Raw genomic sequence first — 27618 nt, forward strand, 5'->3', positions numbered from 1 at the left:
TACTTGTGGTTATGCTTCTTATGAGACAAATGTACATTGAAAAATCCTCCTTGTAGGATCCCAGGATCGGAACCTGGCGTATGGACGCTGGGAGCCGAGAATAGGGTACTACAGAGGCTGTTGGCACCGGGTTCGGCGATCAGGATTCCTGTGAATCCGATTTCTGAGTTTAGGGCGTGACAGAACTTGGTATCAGAGCATAACTTGGGAATACTTAAGGATAACATCACATATCTGCTGATAGTTACATTACACTGTGTGATTGTTGAGAACTTAGAATGGTTAGATCCCCGAGTTTGAATAACTTAGAAACTTCCTGATATAGCTCCCTTTCATGTGTGCATTCGAGAGTGCTCTAGGATGATAGATCCTTATTCCTTCCTGTAGGATATGACACCCAAGAGAGTGACCCAAGTGACTTCCATTTTCTCGCCTAAGATTCCTGTTCCCCCACCTAAGACTTCTACACCCCATCCGAGTCTAGCGCAGCACCGACCGTGTCCGTAAGTGCGGACCAGCTACAACAGATGTTGCAAGGAATGACGGCCATTCTTCAGAGAGGAGACCGGAAGAGGAAGGCCCCCTCGGTAGCTCCCAGCTGCGGCGATGTCGACGGCCGCAGAGGCATAGGAACCGTCCGTCCTTCCGAGCATTTGCACCACCTATACGTTAGTCCTCAAGTGTATGCTTCAGATGTGATGAGGCGGGGCACCACTTTTGGGAGTGCCCCCACCCTCGGTAGCCCCTGCCACTCAGACTGTTCTCTGGTGCTTGCTTTGGGTGCGGTAGGATAGGGCATCGTATAGGCGAGTGTCCCCGTCCTTAGCAGCGACGACAGTATCTACCGCCGGGATCCAATCAGTGGCAGCAGCAACAGCAGGATCCTCAGACATCAGGAGGAGTCGTCGACGATTCATGTGACTTGGCCCCTACATCATATTCCTGGATTGTTCATGAATGAGGCGTCTTGGGAGTTAGAGCTTGAGATTTGTGGGCATTATTCCCATCTCTTAGATGTTTGATTATGCTGGTATGTTGCGTTCTGATTATATATATAGTGGTATGGTTTCCCTCCCTTGGTAAGCTCTATTGGTTATGTTGTGGTTTAAATTTCGAGGATGAAATTTTAATTAGGTGGGGAGAATTGTAAGGCCCATATCCCAGTCCGTACTTTTCCATCAACTCCCGCGATCCTGCCTGACGAATTTCGGCAACCCGTGACCTATGATCAATGTTTGCGAGTGACCCTAAGTCATATCACGTAGATTTGAGTTGGCTCAATCTGAGACTTGTACCATTGCGATCGCACTGTTGCCGTGGTTTCAATGCCACGTCTTGCACACCGATCCCATACCCTGGCCAGGAGATGAGGGCCCACGTTCAGTTCGAGAAAAACGCCGCACGTGTGAAACTCAAGAAAATCTCTACAACATGTCACCTCAATTAATCCATCAATCACATTAATTGTTAAGTACTCCATCCCATCTCATGTCAAGTACACATCACCTTTCACCCTATCCCCAAGCAACCCTAAAGTCAAAGCAACCCATCCCTCACATGTCAAAGTACACATCACCCATCACTCCATCACCCATCCCTCTTACTCCTTACAACCTCTCTCACTTTCATTTCTCTCTCATTTTCCTCCTAAGCACCCAATGTCCATAGCTACCAAGAGGAGAAGCTAGTATAGCCCACCTTCCTATCATCCAATCCCACCCTCTAAAGACCATCTCAATCATTGAAATTGATCCTTGGGAGCTCTAGCATGCATTGACGGAAGAAGGAAGAAGAGATCTAAGGTGGGTGCTTTATAGGCTAGATTTTCATGTTTTGATGATGGGCCAAGTGAGGCCTACCGATCGATGGTATGGATCTCACTTTGGACCCTAAGTGTAACCGATGGCCCACCTTGATCCTCATGATCATTCCATGATGGGGCTATTCTCCATGGACCCCATCATGATGTTTATTCTCCTTGCATGAATAGGGTCATCTAGACCTTACATTTTGGTGGAGAAAGGATCTCCACCGTTGATTTTTTATTTGATGGGCCCACGTGTAATGGGACCCACTTGATTTATGATTGAATGTAAGGGAGGGCTCATAGTGGCGGAGCCCTCCATCACACGTGTCCCTCTTTCTTTCTCTCTTTCTCTTTCTTTCATTTTTTTTCTATTGTGTGGTTATGTGGCCGTGTGGCCCACCCGGATGGACCCCACCATGAAGCATATATTTTATTCAAGCCATCTAGTAGGTGGGGCCCACCTTGAAATTGTGTTGTATGCAAATCGTCCAGCGTCCAGGGATGCTGGACATTACTACGTCAGTGAAGTGTGAACTGACCGTGCACTGTGACGAAAATAAAAATATCAGTTTAAGTTGAAACTTAGGGTGGATTGCTCATGTAGGCGCTACCTTGATGTACGAGTGTAATCCACGCCGTCCATTTCATTCTCCTGCTCATTTTAGGCTTCGAACCGAAAAATGAAGTTAATCCGATGTTCTGGTAGGCCATAGCACAGAAAATGGTGATTTTTACCATTAAAATTTGTTAAGGGCCACTTTAATTTCTATACACACCAAAATATACCGCATATTGGGCTTGTTTGGTCTGTATTGAGCCATGAAATCCAATGGCTGGGTTGGATCCACCTGATGTGGGCCCCACATGGGAAAAACTGCAGAAAATCCATTTTAAAAAAGAAAAAGAAAAAAAAAGAGGCAGCAGGTGCTGTTACTAGCGTCAAAGGACGCTGCGCAGCGTTTTGTTGCGCTCCAGCATTTGATGGATGGACAGGCAGGGACCCACGATCCCAGCCGTGGGCCCCACCATGATGGGTGTTGATCATCAACACCGTGCATTTGTTGGGTCTCCTCTAACCTGTGGGCCAACCCAAAAATCAGCTATATGTGGGACTCAAGTGGCCCACACGGCAGGAAACAGTGTGATTGAATGTCTGCCATTGAAACCCTTTTAGCTGTCATAGAAGTTTTGGATTATTATGAAATTTGTTTTTCCTTTTCATCCAGGTCCGTGTGACCTTATCAACAGCTGGATGGCAGGTAAACGTTATGATGGGCCCCATGTGGGACCCAATGATGTATGTGTTCTATCCACACCGTCCACAGCATTGGACAGTGGGACCCACCCCCCACTTGTGGAGCTGCACCTGGTATGTATATATATGTGTGTGTGTGTGTATTATATTATATTATATTATATAACATATACATGAGGGTGGGCCCTTCGTGGGACCCACCTCTGCCTTTCTAGTGCAGCAAGTTGTACGTACATCAGCTATATTGCTGCTCCTTTTGATGGTAGCAAGCTCGTAGGCCCCACATTGACGTATGTATTTCTACGTCGTTTACTGTTTGGACGGAGGGGCCCACCATGATGCATGTGTTGCATCTAAACCGTCCAACCATTTTGACAGATAATTTTAAGGCTTGAGATCAAAATAAGACAGATCTCAGGTGGACCACATTATAGAAAATAGTGGGTTTGAACGTCCACCATTAAACCCTTGGGAATTTTTATGGTGGAAATCCTTATCACCACCTATATTTGGATGTGGCCCATTTGATATACATATGGCTCATTGCAATGTGGCCCACTTGCCATATTTATGGCCCATTACAATGTATGTAAGGCCCAATTGGTGCGGCCTATTCAATATATATATGAGGCCCATGTGATTAGGCCCATCTTGATGTATTTGTGGCCCGTCCATTAAGGCCCACCTGTTGTATGTATTTGAGGCCCATGTGTAGGGCCCACCTATTGTGTATTTAAAGCCCATGTAATGTAGCCTATAGTGATGTGTATTAGGCCCAGGTATGTGGCCCACCTATGAAGTATATTTGAGGCCCACTTGCAATGTATTCGAGGCCCATGGGCGAGGCCCACTTGCAATGTATTCGAGGCCCATGGGCGAGACCTGATGTGATGTATATATGGCTCATTGAGATTGTATGAGGCCCATGGGACTTGGCCCATTTTGATGTATGCAAGGCCCATGGGCGCGGCCCATTGAGATGTATCTAAGGCCCATGGGCGTGGCCCATTGTGATAAGTTTGAGGCCCTTGTAAGAAACCTAACGCGATATATGAGAGGCCCATGAATGAGGCTCAATGTGATGTAGGTGTGGCCGTTACGTTGTGTATAAATCCCTTATGTAGGTCACTCCTTAGGAGCAATATTGGTTAGATGTCCACATTGATGTGCAATGATGGTTAGATGTCCTCATTGTGACCTTCCCGTAAGCTTTGTTAGGCCCATTTGTACCATTCTCTAAGTGGGTTAAACCAAATAAATGGGCCCTAGACAGATGGCTCCGTGCCATCAGATTTGATAAAACCATGGTCATGGGCTGATCTTTATATTATGGTTGATCAGTTGTCCATCTATGGACCCCGCCTTGTTTATATGCTGATTGTCGGTGTCGATTATCGATGCTGATTATCGAGGCCGATTATTAAGGCCGATTTCGATTGCCGAGGCCCATTGTAATATATTCGAGGCCCATGGGACGTGGCCCATTGTGATATATTTTTGGCCCATATGATGAGGCCCGACTTGATGTATATTAGGCTTGTGTGAGCGGCCCATTTCGATGCATATTAGACCCATGAGATGCGACCCACTTGATGTATATGTGGCCCATGAGTGAGGCCATCATGATGTGTATTAAGCTTTTGAGTGAGGCCCATGGTGTTGTATATTTGGCCCTTATGTGAGGCCATGAGTTCACTGTATGTTAGACTTTATATGGGTCATTCATTAGGGGTAATGTTGGTTAAATGTCCACATTGTCGAGGTTGATTGTCGATGCCAGTTATTGATACCGATTATGAGTATGTGACCGCATAGCATCATGATACATGCCCATACGCATCATCTACATGTTTGTTATGAGATATAGTTGACCATTGCATATGTCATTGGGCAGGTTGTTATGAGACTCCCTGATAGGCTGAGGTTATCTCACATGAGCGCACGGTATGCGCAGGATTGATGCATGACTGGATTGTATGACTCATGCATCTTGCATTGTGTGTTGTGATTACTGTACGCCCTTGCGACATCAGGGTCGTAGCCTCTACAGGCATATCGTGGATGGACAGATGGGACACCAAAAATGTTTGGTTCGAGCATCGGGCTGCCATAGATGGCCCTGGGTGAAAATTTCTAAATCTTCTTAGTACCAGAGGATGCCCCAACGTCGAGACCGAGTGGATATACATGAGCACCCGAGTGTCGGATACCAGGAGGCCGCGTCTCCCACTGTGTCTTGGTCGGTTGGGAGGGGGTGTGGCCTTACCCACCCGAGGGAGTAGGCATAGCTAGAATGAGTTTGACCAATTCGAGGAACGGGTCCGCTATCAACGTGCCAGGTAGGTATTGGCAGACTACTGGCCAGGCGAATAGTGAGGTGTCTTCCACTTACCCAGTTGTGCGCTTGATGAGGCGGCACGTGGTGTTAAGTGTACTAGACCCCGGTGATGATCCCATAGAGGAACCATACTGATATATGGACTTATTGAGTAGGAGTTGCATACTCATTCATTCATTCATTCACTATCCACTCTGGCTGGTGGTGCGCAACTATTTGTTACGTGTACCTTCGCAATGGCCAGGATTTCGATTGGGGCGCGCGACTAACCTGAGATCAGGAGTTTACACATTGAGTTTGACTATCCAAATTTAGGTATGAGACTGGTTTGGATAGAATTCCCTTGTGATGGACCTCATAGCCTGCGATACTACGTACTATCATCCCGACTTCACACTCCAACATGGTCATTCCATTCGTACTGCATCTCGCATTACATCCGTAACATATGGCATTCTGGGTTACTATGTTTATGCATTTATACGGCCTAGATACGACTGACGGTATTTGTAGACTTATCAAGATTTGCATATTGCATTGCATCCTCGGCATCTGTTATTGTCTTATTATGTTTCGCATTGTATGGCCTTGGTATGGCCGATAACATTCATGTCTTGCATTGCATAGCCTTGGTACGACTGATAGTATTCATGGACTTACCATTATATTTCCACTTACTCTGATATCGTGTGATTCATGATCTTGTCAGTATTTTCGCTTACTGTGATTACTCTGATATTGCTTACATGGCTCTTACCTTATACACACTTTCACCACCCTCTAAGCTTTCTATAAGCTTATGCACGATAGATGCGTGCAAGTGGCGTTAAGTTGCAGCAACGTGGAGCTTGGAGTGTGCAGCTGTCTTCTGAAGCTTTGATTTCGATATATGTATTTCTCTTTCAGCATTATATTCAAATGATTATATTAATAGATATGTGATGATGATGTTGCCTTTAGATTTGGGCATACTTGTGATTATGCTTCTTATGAGACAAATGTACATTAGAAAAACCTCCTTGTGGGATCCCAAGATCGGAACCTGGCATATAGACGCTGGGAGCTGAGAATGGGGTACTACGGAGGCTGTCGGCACCGGGTTCGGTGATCGGGATTCCTGTGAATCCGATTTCTGGGTTTGGGGCGTGACAGTAACACTTGAGTACTGGAAAGTACGGGGTGTTACAAAGTTAGAGTCGGCGCCTCATTGCTATTGAACAACTTGCTCGGTATGGGTGAATGGTCAGCAACATCGCCAGGGTAGAGTCGACGCTTCTTTGCAAATGAACAAGTTGCTCGGTATGAGTGAATGGTCAGCAGCAACCCTAGGGTAGAGTTAGGCCTCATTGCAAATGAACAAGTTGATCGGTATGAGTGAATGGTCAGCAACAACCCTAGGGTAGAGTCGGCGCCTCATTGCAAATGAACAAGTTGCCCGGTATGCATGAATGGTCATGACCGAGCACTTCATGTGTAATGCCCCGATTTTTGAAACCTGAGTATACTACTCATTTTCCAAAAAACCCGTGTTAGCTTTTTAAATTTCAGTTTAAACTTAAACCATCTTATCAGATATCAGAGTTAGCAACAAATGTTGGGGAGTAAACTATGCATTGTATAAAAACATTCCAATCACTATAAAAATCCAAATTTAGCGCCCATACAGGACTTATACAACCCAAATAACAAAAGTTTATTAAATAAAAACAGAAATCTATCATCTAATGATGGAGCTCGATATGGGCCACATGGACCCGATCTAACTCCTTAGCTACTCGATCTCCCCTAGCAACCAAGTGAATAGTATCGGCTTGCTCTACACTTGCATCAACTGATATGGTTTGATAACGTCAATGGCTATCGCAATGAGGAATACCATCGAAGATTACACACTTGTCATTCATAATCCAGGGTAGATAGGAAGTCATGAGAATAGATATATTAATTAGCGCAATTCAAAATCAGGATCACATGTTTAGAAATAAAGTCAATTAACGTAATTTCATCATTAAGAAAATATAATAGCAATCGCAATGTAGGTGAATGTGTCCAGATAGTGAAATAATCAACATACAACATTCTATTGTACCCAGAAATCACATTGTACGTGAACTCCGCAAGATGGTTAGAAAATCGATAAGTGAACTTCAGCTCCACCCTGAAATCACAATACAAGTGAACTCCGCAAGGTGAATAGAAAATCAACATTTAAATCTTTAGAACACCCGTAAATCATATCATATGTAAACACCGCAAGATAGCTAGAAAATCGATAAGCGAACTTCAGCACCACCCGAAAAATCACAATACGACTGAACATTGTAAGATGGCTAGAAAATCAACATTCAAACATCTACTTTACCCAGAAATCATATCGTATGTAAACACTGCAAGATAGCTAGAAAATCGATAAGCAAACTTCAACTCCACCCGAAAATCATCATATGACTGAACACCACAAGATGAAGAGAAAATCAACATAGGAACTCCGACATCATTCGTAGATCATATAAATTCCGCAAGATGGCTAGAAAATCGATAAGCGAACTTCAGCTCCACCTGAAAATCGCATTGAACTCCACCTAATGACCTAAAAATCAACAAGTTTATACAAATATAACAAACAAAGCCACAAAGGGTGTTAATATTCTATGAAAGCCGCGAAGGACAAATAGCAGGCCAAGCCATGTAAGGCAAATATGTGATCAAAGCCGCGTATGTCAAATATACGGTCCAAGCCATATAAGGAAAATATGTGATCAAAGCTGCATAAGGAAAATATGGACCGCAAGATGGTAAGTTCACAACAAGTTCCATTCAATCCATAAACTAATTGTAAGTAACAAACATCTAATTAATTAGCAGGTTATATAACTAGAAATAGTATGTAAGCCCCGTATTCTAGCCCGTACCGTCCCGTAGGCTTCCGTGGTCCTCTTGGTAGAATTTCGGTGACCCGCGAACTTTTATTGGCAGTTGCGCGTGACCCCGAGAGGTATCCAGTATTCCAGAGTCAGCTCGACCCGAGACCTATACCCTTGCGACCGCGCAGTCGCTACGATTCTGACGTCGCGTCTCGCTCGCCGAGGCGATACTCAGGCCAGGAAATGTGGGCCCGCGTTCGGTTCGAGAAAACACCGCGCGTCGCAATTTCTAAGAGAATCTCTAGCCTAAATGTCACATCAATCCATTAATCAAGTCTAAGTACACAACCTTACTTAGCCATTTCCTTTTCACCAACAAGGCATGGCACCCATTCCTTTTTCACCCAAAAGTTAACACGCACCATCCCTCTCTCCCATCACCCATCTCTTTCTCACTCCTCTCTCTCTCATTCTCCAAACAACCCCAAGAGCTCCAACGTCCATGGCTTCCATGGAGGATCTTGGTGTGGCCCACTCTCTACCACCTAATCCCACTCTCCAAAATCAATCTCCACCGTTTAAATGCACCCTTTGGAGCTCTAGGATGCATTGATGGAAGAAGAGGTCCAAGCAAATCAAAGGTGGGTGCTCCTTTCTTTTTCCTTCTCATTTTTTTTTTTTGTGATGTGTGGCCCACTTGGATGAATCCCATCTTGAGGTATGTTTTATCCAACCGTACAAGTCATGTGGACCCTACCTTATAGTGGTGGAAACATACAAATATCAAGTTGATTTAAATATGGTGGGCCACGTTCATGTGGGACCCACCTTGGTGACACGTGGGCCACCTATACGTAGGACCCACCATGATGATTGTGTTATATCCATGCTGTCCATCGTCCAGGGGACGCTGGACAGGGAGTGGCTAACGTGGTGTGCGTGCATTGACATGGTGGTGTACTAATAAGCAAAGGAGAGGAGGAAGAATAGTGTTTGGAGGTGGGCTGCTCATGCAGGCCCCACCTTGATGTATGTATAAAATCCACACCACCCATTTCACCTCTCAGCTCATTTTAGGCGTTGAGCCAAAAGATGAGGCTGATCTGACAATCATGCGGGCGATACCATAGGAAATGGTAATTTTTACCGTTGAAAACTCACCCGACGATTCTACATGCTGAAAAATACCCAATATTGGGCTTGTTTGGTCAATATTGAGCCGTGAGATGCAATGGTCAGGACAGATTTTCCTGATGAGGGCCCCACCTAAGAAATTCCCTAGAAAAATGGATTTTTTTTTTTAAAAAAAAAAAACAAAATCAAGAGGCAGCAGCGCTGCTGCTGTCAGAAGACGCAGGCAGCGCCTGCGGCTGCATGGACGGCTGCGTGGGCCCCACGTGATGCGTTTCGAACATCGAAACCGTGCATTTGATGGGTCCCCACGGACCAGCCGTCCATCCCAAAAATCAGCTGTATACGGAACTCAGGTGGGCCATACCATTTAAAATCATGTGAAGACATGCTGGAACATATAAAGTCAGTTGGTGGGGCCTACCTGAAATTTGGATGCAGTTGAAACTTGGTCTGAACGGTCAGCCAAGTGGGACCCGCATAATGGGCGGGTTGGATCAGTGGATCACATCACAGTGGGCCCCCAAACCGTGACCCATGAACAGTTTAGATGGCAAGTAAACATCCCAGCGTGGATGTAAATAAACGTTATGGTGGACCGTGGTCCACGTGACCTTAAGAACAGATGAATGGCAAATAAACATCACCGTGGGCCCATGGTCCACATGACCCCTATCCGTTTGGGTGGCAACAAATATCACTGTGGGCCCTATCCTCCTATGGTCCACGTGACCTTATGAATGGTTGGATGGCAAGTAAACATTACATTGGGCTCAGGTCGGGTGGAAAATAAACATTATGGTAGGCCTCACTTGGGACCCACTTAAGTATATATTGTGATCTACACCCTCCATTAGTGTGGGTCCTACCATGATGCATATGTTTTATCCAACCGTCCAATCATTTTAGAAAATATTTTAAGGCCGTGTGATAAGGCCCATCTTGGTGTGTTTGTGGGTGGTCTGTTGAGGCCCACCTTGATGTATTGGTGGTCCTTGTTGAGGCCCACTTTGATTTGTATAAGGCCCATATTATGGGGTCCATTGTGATGTATGCAAAGCCCATGTGACTAGGCCCATCTTGATGCATTTGTGGCCCGTCGTTGAGGCCCACCTTGATATATATATACGAGACCCATGTATGAGGCCTATTTGATGTACTGGAGGCCCATGGGTTAAGGCCCGATGGGACGTACATAAGGCCCATTGTAGTGTGATCCCACCATGATGCATGTGTTTCATCCAACCGTCCAACCATTTTTGAAAAATGATTTTAAGGTTTGGGACGAAATAAGACAGATTTATTTATCAAGTGGACCATAGTGCACAGTGAGGATTGAACGGCTACCTTTAAAATTCTTGAGATCTTAGATTAGATTGGATGAGAAATAAATGTTATGGCGGGCCTTGGGAATTTTAGTAGTGGAGATCATTATCACCACTTATATTTGAGTGTGGCTCATTTGATATACATGTGGCCCATGTGGTGTGGCCCACTTACCATGTTTATGGCCCATTATTAAGGCCCACCCTGTTATATATGAAGTCCCTGTGATGTGGTCCATTAGATGTATTTGGGGCCCATGGGTCGAGGCCCAATATGATGTATATAAGGCCCATTTCAATGTGTGATTCCGCCATGATAAATGTATTGTATATTCGTACCATTTAGCCCGCTGGATGGTGGGACTCTCCCCCCGATGTATGTATTTTATATCCACACTGTCTACCCGTGTTCATGGCGTAGGGCCCGCTTGCTGCATGTGCTGGGCCTGCCTACACTGTACAGGCCCACCACGCTGTGTGTACTTCACCATACCGTCCACTTGTGCGGCCCACCTAGATGTACGTATTTTGTATCCACACCGTCCATAATGTTGGGATAGTGTTGGACAATGTTTGGTTGGCGCCGATTTACATGGATATGTTGGACAGTGCTGATCATCATACGTGGGCCATGGGTGTAATAATACACATGTTATACCTACAACTATTGAAATGATTTTTGGTGCAGCCCATAAAATGAGGCCCACCTCGATGTATTAGTGTGGCCCATTGTGACGTATGTAGCCCACTATGATGTGTTTGGCTCATGTGCGGGCCATCTGTTTGTCTTGCTAGGTCCATGAGACGTGGCCCACTGTGATATATCCGAGGCCAATGGGCGAGGCCCATTAGTGCAACACATATGATGCAACCCACTTGATGTGTATGAGGACCATTGATGTGGTCCACTTACTATATTTGAGGCCAACGGGTTGCGGCCCATTATGATGTAATGGGGCCCATGAGTCATGGCCCATTGAGATGTATACTCGGCCCATACATTGTGCCCCATTGTGATGTGTTTCCGACCCATTTAGTGAGGTCATTGTGATATATTCCTGCTCATATGATGAGGACCATTGAGATGTATTTTCAGCCCATGTGAGGCGGCCCATGGCGATGTGCATTAGGCCCATGTGATGCGACCCACTTGATTTATGAGTTCATTGTGTGAGGTCGTGGGCCCATTATATGTTTGGCCTTATGTGGGTCACTCATTCGGAGCAATGTTGGTTAGATGTCCACATTGTTGGGCAATGACGGTTAGATGTTCACATTGTGACCTTCCCTTAGGCCTTGTTAGGCTCATTCTCTTCGTGGGTTAATCCAAATAAGTGGGCCCCATTTACCATAGACGGATGGCTCCATGCTATCAGATTTGATATAACCACGGCCGAGGGCTGATCTTTATATTATGGTTGATCAGATGTTCATCTATGGACCCAGTCTTGTCTATGTGACCGGTCGTCAGTGTTGATTATCGATGCTGATTGTCGGTGCTAATTATCGATGTAGATTATCGATGTCGATTTGTCGAGGTCGATTGTATTGGCCGGTTCCGATTGTCGAGGCCAATTCTGAGTATCGAATTCGATAACCAAGGCCGATTGTCAAGACCTATATGATGTATATGTGACCCATAGTTGAGGGCCATTGTGATATGTATTAAGCCTATGATGCATGGTCCATTTGATGTATTCAAGACCCATGTGTAGGGCCCACATGTCCTATATTTGAGGCCCATGGGCAAGGCCCATTGTGATGTATTCAAGACCCATGTGTAGGGCCCACATGTCCTGTATTTGAGGCCCATGGGCAAGGCCCATTGTGATGTATTCATGGCCCATGGGCAAGGCCCATTGTGATATGTATTAGACCCATGAGCAGGGTCCACCTATTGTGTATATGTGGCCCTTGAGTAAGACCCATTGTGTTGTATATTAGGCCCTTGTGTGAGGCCGTGGGCCCATTATATGTTTGACTCTATGTAGGCCATTCCTTGGGGGCAATGTTGGTTAAGTGTCCACATGGTCGAGGTCGATTATCAATGCTGGTTGTGGATACCGTTTATGAGTATGTGACAGCATAGCATCATGATACATGCCCATACGCATCATCTGCATGTTTGTTATGAGAGGTGGTTGATCATTGCATATGTCATTGAGCATGTTGTTATGAGACTCCCTAATAGGTGGAGGTTATCTCACATGAGCACACGGTATGTGCAGGACTGATGCATGACTGGATTGTATGACTCATGCATCTCGCATTATGATTACTGTATGCTCTAGCGACATCAGGGTCGTAGCCTCCACAGGCATATCGTGGATGGCCAAATAGGACACCGAAAATGTTTGGTTCTAGCATACGGGCGCCATAGATGTCCCTGGGTGAAAATCCCTAAACCTCCGTGGCCAGGAGACGCCCCAAAGTCGAGACCGAGTGGATACATGAGCGCCCGAGTGCCGAATACCAAGAGGTCGCGTCTCCCACTGTGTCGTGGTCGGTTGGGAGGGGGTGTGGCCTTACTCGCCCGAGGGTAGGGGGCAATACTAGGCTGAGTTTGACCAGCTCGTGAATGGGTCTGCTATCGACGTGCCAGGTATTGGCAGACTATTGGCAAGGCGGATAGTGAGGTTTCTTATGCTCACTTGGACTGTGCGGCTGGGAGAGCGGTAGTGCCATTTGGAGTGTACTAAACCCCAGTGATGATCCTAGAGATGAACTGTACTGATATGTGGATTTAGTGAATAGGAGTTGCATACTCATTTATGCATTTATTCATTCACTATCTACTTGGGTTAGTGGTGCGCAACTATTTGTTACGAGTGCTTTCGCAATGGCCAGGATTTCGGTTGGGGCGTGCGACTAACCTGAGATCAGGAGTTTACCACATTGAGTCTAACTATCCAAATTTAGGTATGGGATTGGTTTGGATAGAAGTCCCTTATGATGGACCTCAGAGCCTGCAATACTACGTACCATCATCCTGACTTCACACTCCAGTATGGCCGTTCCATTCGCACCGCATATTGCATTGCATCCTCAGCACATAGCATTTGGTTTAATGTGCTTCTGTATTACATAGCCTAATTAAGGTTGAAGGTATTCGGTTCCTCATTTGCATAGTAGTTTTATATTGCATATTCTGACATTGATTGATTCATGGACTTGTCTGTATTCCTGCTTACTCTGATAATTCATGATCTTATCAATATTTCTGCTTATTCCGATATTGTATGATTTATGGATTACCGGTATTTCTGGTCTTATATGATGATGTCATTATGTTGAATACTTGGCACTTACCTTGTACACACTTACACCACCCACTAAGCTTTCTATAAGCTTATGCACGATAGATGCGTACAGGTGATGTTAGGTTGCAGCAGTGTTGAGCTTAGAGCGTGCGGCGGTCTTCTGGAGCTTGGCTTTTAATTATGTATTTCCTTTCAGCATTGTACCCAAATGATTATATTAGTGGATATGTGATGATGATGTTGTCTTTGTGAATTGGGTAATCTTGTGGTTATTCTTATTACGAGTTAAATGTATATATATATATATATATAAAACCTCCTTGTAGGACCCCAGGATCGGAATCTAGCGTATGGACGCTAGGAGCCGAGAATGGAGTACTACGGAGGCTGTCAGCACCGGATTCGGCAATCGAGATTCCTGTGAATCCGATTTCAGGGTTTGGGGCGTGACATAGTATGTGAGCATTAAATCATTTATGCTTGCTAAAATTAAAGAGACACGCCCATTATTTAACACAGGAATCAATTGTGCAACAAATTAACATATTCGCATAGTAAGATAAGTAACTCAATCAGGTAACTTAGGAGACTAAATGAGAAAATCAAAGCATCATCTATGTCCTCACCTTGATCAAGCAACCTAGTTGCGCGGCCCGCTAGATAGCACGACCGCCACCTGATAGAGTCAAACTTGTCTATTACACATGCGTATGCGACTTGGTCAAAATGTTATATAAACCGCTAACAATTAGCTATTTATAAACGATGGACTCGGTGAAAATCTATTGAGTTAACTCGGTAACAAAATGACTAAACTAGGTTTCGATTTACCTCAACTTGGTAGCTCAACTTGGCGACTCAGATTTGGGTCAACCAGGAAGGTGTGGATTTAGCTGCGACTCGTTGATATAATAACGGCTAGGTCGGTCAGTTAGTCGACTCGGTCTCGACTTGACAACAACCCCGACCCAAGTTCCCTTCTCCCCTCTCTCTCTCTCTTTCTCTCTCCCTGCTGGAACTCCAGTTGGACCAACCCTAACTCGACTCTCTCTCTTCTTCTCCTTCTGTTTCTCTTTTCCTTTCTCCTAATGCAGGAACGTCCAACAAAATATGGACCAAACCAGCGTCTAAGTCAGGTTGGTGCAACAGCCACAGGCCCAACTCTCTCCTTCTCCTCTATCTTCCTCTTCCTCTCTCTCTCTCTCTCTCTCTCTCTCTCTCTCTCTTTGCTTTTCCTCACTTCCTTCACTTTGAAAGGACCCGGACCGAGTCAAACTCAACCTAACCACAACCCATAGGACCGTGACTCTACCGAGTCAGCCCGTGCAACAGATGTCTTTACAAGCTCGCTGTCTTCCCCCCCTTGTTTCTCTTTCATTTTCTTTCTATCTGCCTTCTCCTTTCCCTTCTTTCTTTTTGAAGTATGGTGGTGCCCTGGACTCGGTCCAGACCCAGCGCCACAATGAGTCAAGGCCTCGTCTCGAGATGATTCGGAGCGACCTCAAATGAGGAAGAAGGTTGGCCTCAAATGGCGAATATAAACGTGGGCCATCATCCTTCTAATGGCTGTTGTGGGAGGTTTGGATGAGCCCTATGGAGCTTGCGAACGCTTGAAATCCATGCTCCGTGACCTCTTCCTTGGTGGTTTGAGCTTGGAAGACTGTGACCTATTTTCTCGGGTCCTTACAAGAGAGGGGAGAGAGGCACCTTCTCTTCCTTCTTATAGCAACCCTAACTTCCTCACAACCCTTAGATGGGCAACAAGCGACTAGGATTTGATCCCGCTGTCCGATCTCTAGGGACAACTAGCAAAATAGTGGTTTCAGCGTTAGTTTTCTACGGAAAACCCTAAACCGTACGAAGAGAATGGATAGCTAGGATTTGCTGGAGCGTATGGTTAGGATAGAGGGAGGCCACCCATGTGGATTTTTAGCGTGGAAAGTAGATTGAAAAATAGTATTTTTCCATTTTCGAAAAGGTCAACTACACACAACCTAGTTTGTGGCTAAGATTGTGCGCACGCTTGTGCGATCCAACGGGTGGATCGACCATGGTTCTGGTCGGTCTCCTACTACACGCAAGATGGACGGTTTGGATCATTAGGAGGTCATTCATGGTGGGCCACAAGCCGTCCCAACGGACGTTGTCCGACAACCCAGGCGTGGGAGGGAGAAAGCTCCCTCGCCTATTCCCATTTCCATCAGGTCAAACCCAATTGATTAGGTTTCCCAGTCCAGTGCACAGTGAGTGCATGCACTTTACATGCACATGCATTAAAGGTGGGGCCCACAAAGATGGTCTTGACAGATCCACTCCGTTCATCTAGTTCTGTGGGTCCTATTAGGGCATCTGATCAAAGGTGGGGTAGATCCAAAGTCTAGGCGGGCCATACAACGTGGACTTTTGTGTTTAGTTGATGTCCACGGACAATCCAATGATCGATATTATAATCTGATCATTAGATTATTACAAGATTACTCCTCTACGGTCCTAGATATCGTATTGACTATCTGTGGTAGATATAACTGTCTAATTTCCATTTAATAGTCGAATTGTGTAATTAAGTAATGGATTATCTTGTGGGCCACAATTCTCGATTGGTGTATCGAATTGACGGTTACCGACAATTTAACAGTTGGATCCCTTCTTGATATGGTCGCCGACATTTCTAAATGTCCTCACGCAAAAATGGATTGACTTGAACAGTTGCTTTCGCAATTTGGTGGTTACATTATGTAACTAAGTGTTCTAGTAGGAAGTTGTCGACCTGATAAACGATGGGTTGGGTGATTCAGGATTCGACATTGATAATGGGCGCTTTGATCCATCGATCAAAGTGATCGAAATCCTAAAAATGGGTTTATACTTATGCTAAGTTAGGTTACATGGTAACACCCGAGTACTGAAAAGTACGGGGTGTTACATCATGAAATTGACTAAGCACTATATGAAAATGACCGAGCACTACATGAAATTGACCGAGCACTTCTTGAAATTGATCGATCACTTCTTGAAATTGATCGAGTAATACATGAAATTGATCGAGTATTACATGAAATTCACCGAGCACTTCTGGAAATTAACTGAGCAATTCTTGAAATTGAACGAGTACTTCATGAGATTGACCGAGTAATACATGAAATTGACCGAATACTTCATGAAATTGACTGAGTAATACATGAAATTGACCGAGCACTACATGAAAATGACCGAGCACTACATGAAATTAACCTAATACTTCATGAAATTGACCGAGTAATACATGCAATTGACTGAGCACTTCATGAAATTGACCGAATACTTCATGAAATTGATCGATTAATACATGATATTGATCGAGCACTACATGAAATTCACCGAGTATTTCATGAAATTGATCGAGCACTTCATGAAATTGATCGAACACTTCATGAAATTGACCGAACACTTCTTCAAATTGACCGAGTACTTCATGAAATTGGTCGAGCATTTCTTCAAATTAACCGAGTACTTCTTGAAAGAGGGAATTCAATCTTCAAGGTCAAGATCCCCATTCAATCTTTCAAAGTCTCAATTGTAGTAGTAACTCCGCAATTTAAATAAAATATATAAACATTTTCAAATTAAATCATTCACCATCATATTACATCAAAACATAAAATACATTACAACATAAATCATTCAAATACAAAATAAATTACAAAGTACATTATTCCCCAGGTATTGGAAACTTGCACCTCTGATGATTATTCCCTGTTTATTTGCATCTTCCACATTTTATTATATTCTGTTCCTCTTCACGTGAAAGAATTATTTTCTTTTTCAGTCTTCCAATTGACCTCTTCTATCGTGGGGGTTTAATTCTTGCACAATACTCCCTGAATTTGGGTGATATTTTCCATTGACTCTTGTCACGTACTGGGTACATAGATTTATTATACGTAATCTAGTAATTTTGCACCATGTAGAATGGGGAGCAATATGCGTAATGAGGAAGATTATAGTTTATACATACTGAAAGGACATGCAAACAAGGGAATCCCTTTACGTCAAACTTGCGACATGTACATGAAAGCTCATTGAGCTTAACTGTATCATTATAATCTCCTACAACATAGTACTCATCGCGATAAATTACTTGACAACGGACATCTCGCGCCTTCAGTACACAATCCTTTAATTGTTCCTCAGTCCTGGGTGTCAACGACCCTACAAATGATGATCAAGATTCTCTTCTCTTGTAGAACATATCTTGAATCTTAAATCTTATGGCCTCTATTAATATACTCATGGGGTATTCTTGTGCTTCTTTAAAGAGAGCATTAATGTACTCAGATATGTTTGTAGTGACTAAGTTAATTTTTTTCCTTGAAAAGTGTGAAGATGCCCATCTTTCGTATTCTATTTCTCTCAACCATGCATGTACTGGGGGGTTGGCCATTTCGATATCATGCATTAACTTTTCAAATGCAACCTTCCTGTAGGCCTTCACAGCCCGCCAATAGTACATTTTCAACGACTTGTCTTTAGATGTGTCCACCAAGTTTTTGTATATATGATAAGCACAATAGTCATGGATTGCATGTTGGAAGACTTGGGGAACTTATTTCATTAAACCTTTATGCCGGTATGATATAATCATAAGACCCGGAAGAGCCCCTAACGTACAGTTGAGGTGGGTAAGGAACTAATTCAAACTATTGTTGTTCTTTTATTCCTCGGTGCCAAAAGCAACTGGGAAAATAATATGATTGTCACCATCTAAGGCCGTAGCAACGAATAGAACACTTTTTTATTTATATTTTAAGTGTGTCTCGTCGATGGCCAATACCATTCGCATAGAATTTTTAAAACTTCGAACGCATTATCCGAGTGCAACAAAACATCTCTCAAATCTGCTCGTCTGTGGGTTAACAAGCACGGTAGTCACCGTCCCTGGGTTGGCCCTCCTCGACTCATGCAAATACATCAGGGGTTTATTGTAAGAGTCTTCATAAGATCCCATTACGCGATTGATTGCGAGCTCCTTAGCCTGCCATTCCTTCTTATAACTGATAAGAATATTATATTTCTCTTGCATAGCGAAAATAATATCACTCAGCCTTAACCCTAGGCGTTGCTCAATACAACTAACAACCAGCTCACAAGCTAACTTACTGCTTGCTTGCCGGTGATTACTCTTCATCCATGACATGCCACATGTGTGTTTGGACGTATAAGTCCTCATCTTGAATATCCTCGCATCATTCACCCTAGATGCATGAACTCTCTATTCACATTTATCTTCGAAACACACCACAGTGAATCTCTTGGATGATAAGTACAAGACCTTGTATTGGAAGTTTTTAAAAATTACAAATTGACTCAAAACATACAGGCACCAGCTCTTGTCCTTAAATGTTTAGCCAACGGCTATATCAATCGGCTCATCCAATGAATCTGAATATTCCAACAGATCTACATTGATGGATGTATCATCCTCGAAAGGCATGCTAACTTGATTGGTGATGAAGTTTGATGTTCCAGTAAGCTCGGGCAACGGAATGTCGCTTACACGTATATATTTGGTGGTGGATGATGAAAGCAAATCAGCTCTTGTAGATAAAGGTGGTGCCATGTATTCATATTTGAGGTTAAGGTCACCTGCCCAGCTCACTTGGCTAGTCACAAAGTTTGATGTTTGAAGCAACTCAAGCAGTGGAGTGTTGCTTAGTCCCACTTGTAAAGGCGATGCCATGTATTCCAATTGCATGCCATGTTCCTCACCCATAGGGTCTTCGTGTATTGTCTCATTAATGCGCTGCACTGTCTCAATGATTAAAGGGATGAATTTATCCAAATATTCCAACTGTGCTGCCAAGAACACTCTCACATTTTCGTTGTTTTCAATTTCAGTTGGAGGGATTGATTGGTTTGAGCAAGTATACAATACTTTCATCCTAATATCACAATCCATTGGTGTACTCTTAATAATCATGTACATTTTAGATACAAGTTATTCATACGTAGTCTTAACACTAAAAATAATACCTTTTGACTTTTCACCCTTGTACGTGTATCAATTATTTTCATATACTAACTCCCCACCATAAGAGCATATGATGATTCTCGCAGCCATTATTTGAAAAGAAACATAATGACATATATCAACGAATCGTTAAACAATAGAAGCATACTATAAGATACAACTCGGTTAAATAATAGATGGCCGAGAACTCATTGAAATAATAGATGAAGATGATGTAAAGAAAAAGGAACTAAAGAATAAGTTGAGAGTTAAAGTTTTCAAGTCTACAACTAGAGCTTTGATGGATATGAATGAATAAAATTCTAGTGGAGGATATGTTGTACCAGAGCTATGGAATTTCAAAGAGGTAAGGAATGCGACGATCCAATGTATACCAAAGCAATTGAATAATACTCGTAAACGTAGGAGATGTCAAATAGAAGGTAAGTAGTCCCATGTTACATTTAGGTTCGATGTCATGGAAAACTGACCAAGCACTTTATGAAATTGACCAAGCACTTCATGAAATTGACCAAATACTATATGAAATTGACTGAGTACAATATGAAATTGTTCAAGCACTACATGAAATTGACCGAGCATCACATGAAATTGACCGAGCACTGCGTGAAATTAACCGAGCATCACATGAAATTGACCGAGCACTGCGTGAAATTGACCAAGCATCACATGAAATTGTCCAAGCACTACACGAAATTGACCGAGCATCACATGACATTGACCGAGCATCACATGAAATTGTCCGAGCACTACACGTAATTGACCGAGCACTACATGAAATTGACCGAGTACTCAGTCAATTTCATTGGTACTCGGTCAATTTAATGAAGTACTCGGTCAATTTTCATTGACTTCTCGGTGTATTTCAGCGAGTTCTAGGTAAATTTTCGTGAGTTCTTCATTAATTTTCAACAAGCATTGGTTAAATTTGACTGAGTAATCTCGGTGAATTACTTGCTGAATTTGCACTTGTAGTCGATGAATTGTTGTTGACTGCAACAAAAATACATTCATGAGAATTTTCTCACTGTAAACTTAACCTTTAACCCAACGACTTTTTTAAACATCCTTACCTCCCACAACCGCTGTACAAGTGATAGCCAGGTTGAAGAAATAGAAGAACAATGCTTTGGAGTGAAATAAGATTTAGAACCCTTGAAAGATTGTAGAAAACCATTATAGATAAAATCCAAAATATTTGAAGTGTATCGATGCAACCAGTTTCAAGGAATAAACATAATCCTGAGAAAGATAGTAGAAAACAAATGTAAAATGATAATATTTAGAGATTTAATAGAAATTTTAGAAAGAAAATTGATGAAAAAAAGGTGTGTTAATACGTTTTGGGTTATAATGGAGTGAAAGGAATATAAATAATAAAGGGTATTTTTCGAATGAAAATAATATGTCTGTAGAGAAGATATTGAAAAGTAAAGCTCAGGTGATTCAAAGCAGCCCGTGATAAAAGGTGAGATTCACTGGTGGAAAAATCTCAAATAATGACATACATTATGGTGGGTCTTGGAGCACTGACCAGCAGATACTCTCCATTTGTAAGCAATCGGGTACCATCACATGGGTCCCAATTATCACAATCATCATATGAGCTACCATTTGTGAAAGTTACTAACGAAGCCGAAGAAAAGGCTGAAATACTAAGGTCCATGGTATGACGATTCTACCCATTTCGTTGTCTACCTACCCTTGGATTAGAGAGTACATGGATCAACGACTGCGGTGATCACACACGTGTAAACCATTGCCACGCAAGTCACCGCGAACGTAACACACTACTTCGACAGTACATCCACGGGACACAGCAGGAAGTAGGCCAAAAGCTAAGAGTTTGACCACATGCTGAGTGGTCAACTGTCCATGTTTCTGAAAAATCCACACCGTCCATCCGTTTTTCCGGATCATGATAGGATATGCATCCATAAATGAGTCAGATCCAAAAACTCAAGTGGGCCGCACAGTGGGTAGGGAAAGGCCTACCGTTGAAACTTTCCTAGGCTTATAGCCATCTATACCGTTCGTAAGGTCATTTGTACTGGAATGAACTGACATAAATATTAGAATGATCCAAAACTCCGGTGGCTCTACGGATGTTCAATCCTCATTATTTCCTGTTGTACGGCCTACTTGAGTTATCGATCTGCCTTTTTTTGGGCCCATGTACTGACATGATCCGGCGAAAAGATGGACAGGGTGGATTTCTCACAAACGTCACGGTGGGCCCACCTAGCTTCCCGCCCCAGGCAATCCGCGTCCAATTTAAACAATGGAATGAAAGCAAGCAAGCAACGTTCCGATTTTCGATTGTTGATGCCTAACACCTGCGGAGAATCGCAACGGAAGCCATCTCTCTCTCTCTCTCTCTCTCTCTCTCTCTCTCCGGAATACGCAGACGGTCACCGTTAGGGTTTTCCAGCCACCCCTCTCTCTCTCATCGGAATACGCAAACGGCCGCCGGGGTTTTCCAGCCATCCTTCGCATCGACCACTACAGAGGTGGTTCCGGTCAATACACGAGGAGGTTCCCCATTCCTCCTCCTTTCCTATTACTTCTCAACCTCCACTACAGAATCAAGGTATCATCTCCACTTTCATTTTATTTATTTATTTATTTATTTGAGCCAAAGAACAAACACCTACCATTCATTCAATATTTGCTAACACCCATCATACAGAAAACCTAGAAAAGGAGATGATTCTCATATGAAAGTGTGGTCCACATGATGGAAAGCTCGGTTCTCATATGCTTGTGGGATGTGTGTTTGCATGTGGAAGCAGAGGGCTCCACGGTCCACATGCTCTCAGGCTCAGCGTATATGATATCTGGAAACTTCACCCATTGAACCCACCATGAATATGATCGAAAATCAAGCTAGGATAATCATCAGTTGGGCCATGCTAGTACATTGATCATGGTCTGGTTGTCAACTCCTTTTGGTTGTCCCTGTTTCGAAGCCCTCATTCACCCTTTCACCATCTGATCTTCTCAACGGTTTCCTTTCATGTGTCTACCAAAGTGATGAATCGGGCTGTATTATGGGCCTTGGGTCTAATAGGGAGTGTCTATATGATGGAATGGGTAAATGTCTCCATGGCTTTGGGTGTAATAGGGAGGGGTGAATCTACTGGACAGGGTGGATGTGCATCACATTTATCATGGTGAGACCCACATAGCTAGAATCGGTGGATGTCCAGTCCAAAACACATCATGGTGGGGCTATGTAGCTTTGGGCCTAACAGGGAGATATCCATTATTGTATCTAAATGGACAGGTTGGAAGCCCAACATTCATTGGTGGGGCCTGCAGAGATCACCCTTACCATAAGCATCCATGGAAACATTTCCTTCATTGCACATCGGTGATAAACAAGTAGTTCAAATTAGACTTCTCCAAATTAGATGATCATAAACCAAAGACATGGATTGGACGGTTAAAATGGAAAGCATCTAATGGTTGTAATATATATATATATATATATATATATATATATATATATATATATATATATATTAGGAATGTTAAACAATATGAGTTTGGACTGTCACTTAAAGACAGTGGGTTCCACAAATTAGACCCTTTAATTTGAGTTGATGTATGCTGCCAGAGTATTAAGTAACTCTTCTTTGAGGGAGGGAATATACATTAGACTGGAGCCTGGAAGAACAAGTAGCACATCTCTCCACCATTTACATGGCTACATCATATGCTTCTTCAATACATTTAGTTATAGGCCATTTGAATTTTGAGCTCAATACATGGTTTCCTTTTGTGAGTGGTTTCATTTTGTTGAATCTCATGATGAATTCTTCAATTGTTTTGTGAGGGCATTGAATAACATATATGCCACATGTTTACTGGCATGGGACAAACATCTGTGCTTTGGGAGTTGTTGTCATTTTCACTCATTTGTGAGCCGTTTTATTTGTAGCACATAGAAAGCCTTACCCTTTAACATCCCTGTAGCACATGGAAAGCCCTAACATTAAGCATGCTACTTCTTATCCTTGTGTCACATGAAAGCCCAAAATTGAATATCATACCTGCCACGCATTTGATTTCATGGGAATTGGAAGAGCGTCTCCAAGGGTCTGTTTGGATTCTGTGGGAATCTGTGGGAATATGTGGGAAAGGAAACATTGTTTTCATTGTTCGTTTTTCAACAAGATTACCTAAAAATTTAGGATCTATTTTCAAATTTGTTGTTTGGCAAAAAAAAAGAAATTTGTGAAAAAAATCTATGTACTCACTTGCATGTGCTAATATTAGCACGAGTGGTACATGTTGGATGCTTGAAGATGGATAGTGACACATGTGGCATACATGGCATATGTGTGGTGCTTGAAGCTGAATTGTGGCACACGTGGTACATGTGAGGTGCTTGAAGAAGTTGTATGGTGGCAAATGTGGCACAAGTCACGCAGTGGCCCATTAGACATGTGGCCACTTGAAGTAGGATGGCAGAACTTGCATACATTGGCAGAATACTGAGATGGCATTTGAGAATGCGTTACTTCAGAACCATCAATATAAGATGCATACATTGAGGTACAATGCTGAATTTTTCTGAGTCTAGCTCAACATGTTTCTGCTTGGCTCGAGCCCAAATGTTAGAGAGAGAGAGTCAAAACGAGGAGAAAAACATATAAAAATGTGAATAAGGAGATAGAAACCTTAAAATTTGACATTTGAGGGGAGAAAGGAAGGGCTGGTGAATTGCATTGAGAGGGAGGGTTTGGATGATTTTTACTTGAAGACATTTGGAGAGAGATGGAAAAGAGTGGCGGAAATCATGGAGAGAGAGAGAGAGAGAGAGAGAGAGAGAGAGAGAGAGAGAGAGAGAGAGAGAGAGAGAGATTATGAGCTTTTAAATGGAGGTGACCTCACCTCTGGTATCTTTTTAATTGGTTTATGATTATGAGCTTTTAAATCCTCAAGACTGTTGATTTCTAAAGCCTCATTGATCTTAATCACAATGCTAAATTTCAAAAATCTGTTCTGCTTCTTAATTGGCTCTTTGTTTTTCCCCCTGAATTCAGTTCCTTTTTTTTTCTTCTTCACTTGTTTTTCTCTTGTTTTTTTTGCAACTGAAGAATCACAATCAGGTATTTTCCACAGGACCATGCCTTGTTTCTAAGATAATAATAGTCTTGTTCTAACAATTGGTTTGGTTTTAATTGGGTATTTGTTCGTTTGCCTGATTTCCATACCTGTTTCTTGATGTCAACTCCTTTTAATGTTTTTCTCATGGGCATCTGTTCGCTTGAATTTTGCTCTTATTTCTTGAATTTCAGCTTCTTTAAATCTTTTGTGATTTTAGTTGGGTATCCTCCTTTGAATCATGTCAAGCTTCCTAAAGCTCAGTTGTTGTAAACTTTGTAGCTTCTGTTCTATTTTTAGTATTTAGTTCTTGTCGGTTCACTTGAATTTCATTATGTTTATTGAGTTCAATCTATCTGAAGCTTCCTCCACTTATCTTAGTTATATATCACTTTTCAGGGGAGAATTTGATCCCCTCAAAAAAATAAAATAAAATAAATAAATAAATCTGCTACTGGACTCTGATCAGACTGTTAGTCTTGAAAGAATCTGGTGGTTTAGTGATTCAAAGTGTGTTTGATGTGACCCACCACGGTAGGCTATGCATAAAAAACTTTTGTTGAATGTGGACCATTGGTGTATTTATCTCTTTGTAACTTTCCGTAGAGGAGAATTTGCGCATAGTATGGTGCGCCACAGATTTTCCAGATAACTAAACCATGGACCCTCTTGAATAATTAGAAAACCAGATTATACCGTGCATATCCTCCACATATATCAACATTTTTTATTCTTCATTTTTACTGCTGAAAGTTTCAGCAACATATTCTGTAAACTTTTTTCTTAGAGATATATTGAGGTTGATACTTAGGCATTATAAAAATCCAATCAACCATCAACTTCATTTTCTTTCTTTCCCCAGTTATATGATTTTCATCTTTAAATCTTCAAGAGCATATATATATATATATATATATATATATATATATATATATATATATATATATATATAGATATATATATATATATATATATATATATATATATATATATATATATAATGTTCTGTTGATCCTATTCAAGATATCAAATTTCAAATGTCTCTTATGCTTTCAGTGGGTCTTTGACTGTTTCTTGAATTCAATTTCTTTTAAAATCTTCTCACCTGTATTTTTCCCCTTTGTTTTGACCGAATAATCAGAATCAGGTATTCTGTACAATCATTCTTTGTTTTTAACCAAATGATTCAGATTCATAATTTAGTTTCAGAATCTGATCTAGTTTTAGTTTGATTTTAGTTCATTTGCTTGATTTTTTCCATTTCATGAATTTGAGTTGTTGCAACTTTTGATCTGTTCTTTATGTTCAGTTTTTGTTGGTTTGTTGCAGCTTTGATCTATGCTTTATGTTTTGTTTTTGTTGGTTTGCTCACATATCATTCTTGTTCAAGTAATCCATCATCATCTCCTCTCTGTCTCTCTCTAAAATCTCTCTTAGTTACTCGGATCTTTTCATAGTCATCAACTCATGATTATTAACTTCTAATCACCATTTCTATGTATATTGCTGGTTCTTTATATTCCAGTTATCTTCTCAGTCTAAAAGTGATCCAATGTGACAAGCGTAGGAGAAGTGCCTTCTTGAAGCAGATCAAGGGGTTGAAGAAGAAGGCTGCAGAGCTTGCCACCTTGTGTGGAATTGATGTGTGCATGGTCAGTTGCAATCCCAATGGTGACCTGCTCGAGACGTGGCCAGGGAGCCGGTCTGAGGTCCTCCCCATCATCGAACGGTACGTGAAAATCACAGAAACTAGAAGGAAATGGAGCATCACTGATGTTTCCAGCGTGTTGGAGGATAAAATAAAGAATTTGCAAAGGGACCTTGATAGGAAGCGAGCAGAGAACAAGCACGTTCTCTATCTGTCATGGGATCATCAACTGGATGGCATGTCAGACAGATCTCTGAGGGAGTTGGTAGGCCATCTTGACATGAAATTGGAGAAATTGAGAGAGAGAATTGAGATGGTGAAATCTAGTAGTGAAGGGAGGAGGTTGAACATGGTGCAAACGAAACAAGAGCTTGTAAAAGAAGATTTCAATGCACCTATCCCTCTTTCCTATCTTACACCTTTGCATCACCTCCATACGAGTTCTCAAAATCTTGGTTTTGATTCTAACATGGTGCGAACAGAACAAGAGCATGTTGTAGAAGAAGATTCTAATGCACCTCCCCATCTCTCCTATCTTACACCTTTTTATCACATCCGCACAAATTCTCAAAATCTTGATATCGATTCTGACATGGTGGGAATAGAACAAGAGCATGTTGTCGAAGAAGATTGCAATGCACCTCTCCCTGTCTCCTATCATAGGCCTTTGCATCACCTCCACATGAGCTCTCAAAATCTTGGTTTCAATTTTGACATAGGTTCAGAAATGCCCATGCTCAATGGTGATATTGTAAGTGGAAATTCACGTGATTGGATGGGTGGTTTCAAGATTTCGAGACAAATGAGTGTGGAATTGAGATGCTTCTCCCAATTTCAAACGAGTTGGATTACAAATTTTAGGATGTATTAG

At 42.4% G+C, this 27618-nt stretch overlaps 1 protein-coding gene across 1 annotated transcript; it reads left to right on the forward strand.

The window, feature by feature from the left end:
• Nucleotides 1-539: 539 nt before the first annotated feature.
• LOC131218136 (uncharacterized) lies at nt 540-27618 on the forward strand. Its single transcript, XM_058212816.1, has 3 exons — nt 540-785; nt 26409-26488; nt 26625-27618. Exons 1-3 carry the CDS (start codon nt 540-542, stop codon nt 27616-27618), a joined length of 1320 nt encoding a protein of 439 aa, XP_058068799.1.

The sequence above is a fragment of the Magnolia sinica genome, chromosome 11 (genome assembly GCF_029962835.1).
Source record: "Magnolia sinica isolate HGM2019 chromosome 11, MsV1, whole genome shotgun sequence".
NCBI lineage: Eukaryota > Viridiplantae > Streptophyta > Magnoliopsida > Magnoliales > Magnoliaceae > Magnolia > Magnolia sinica.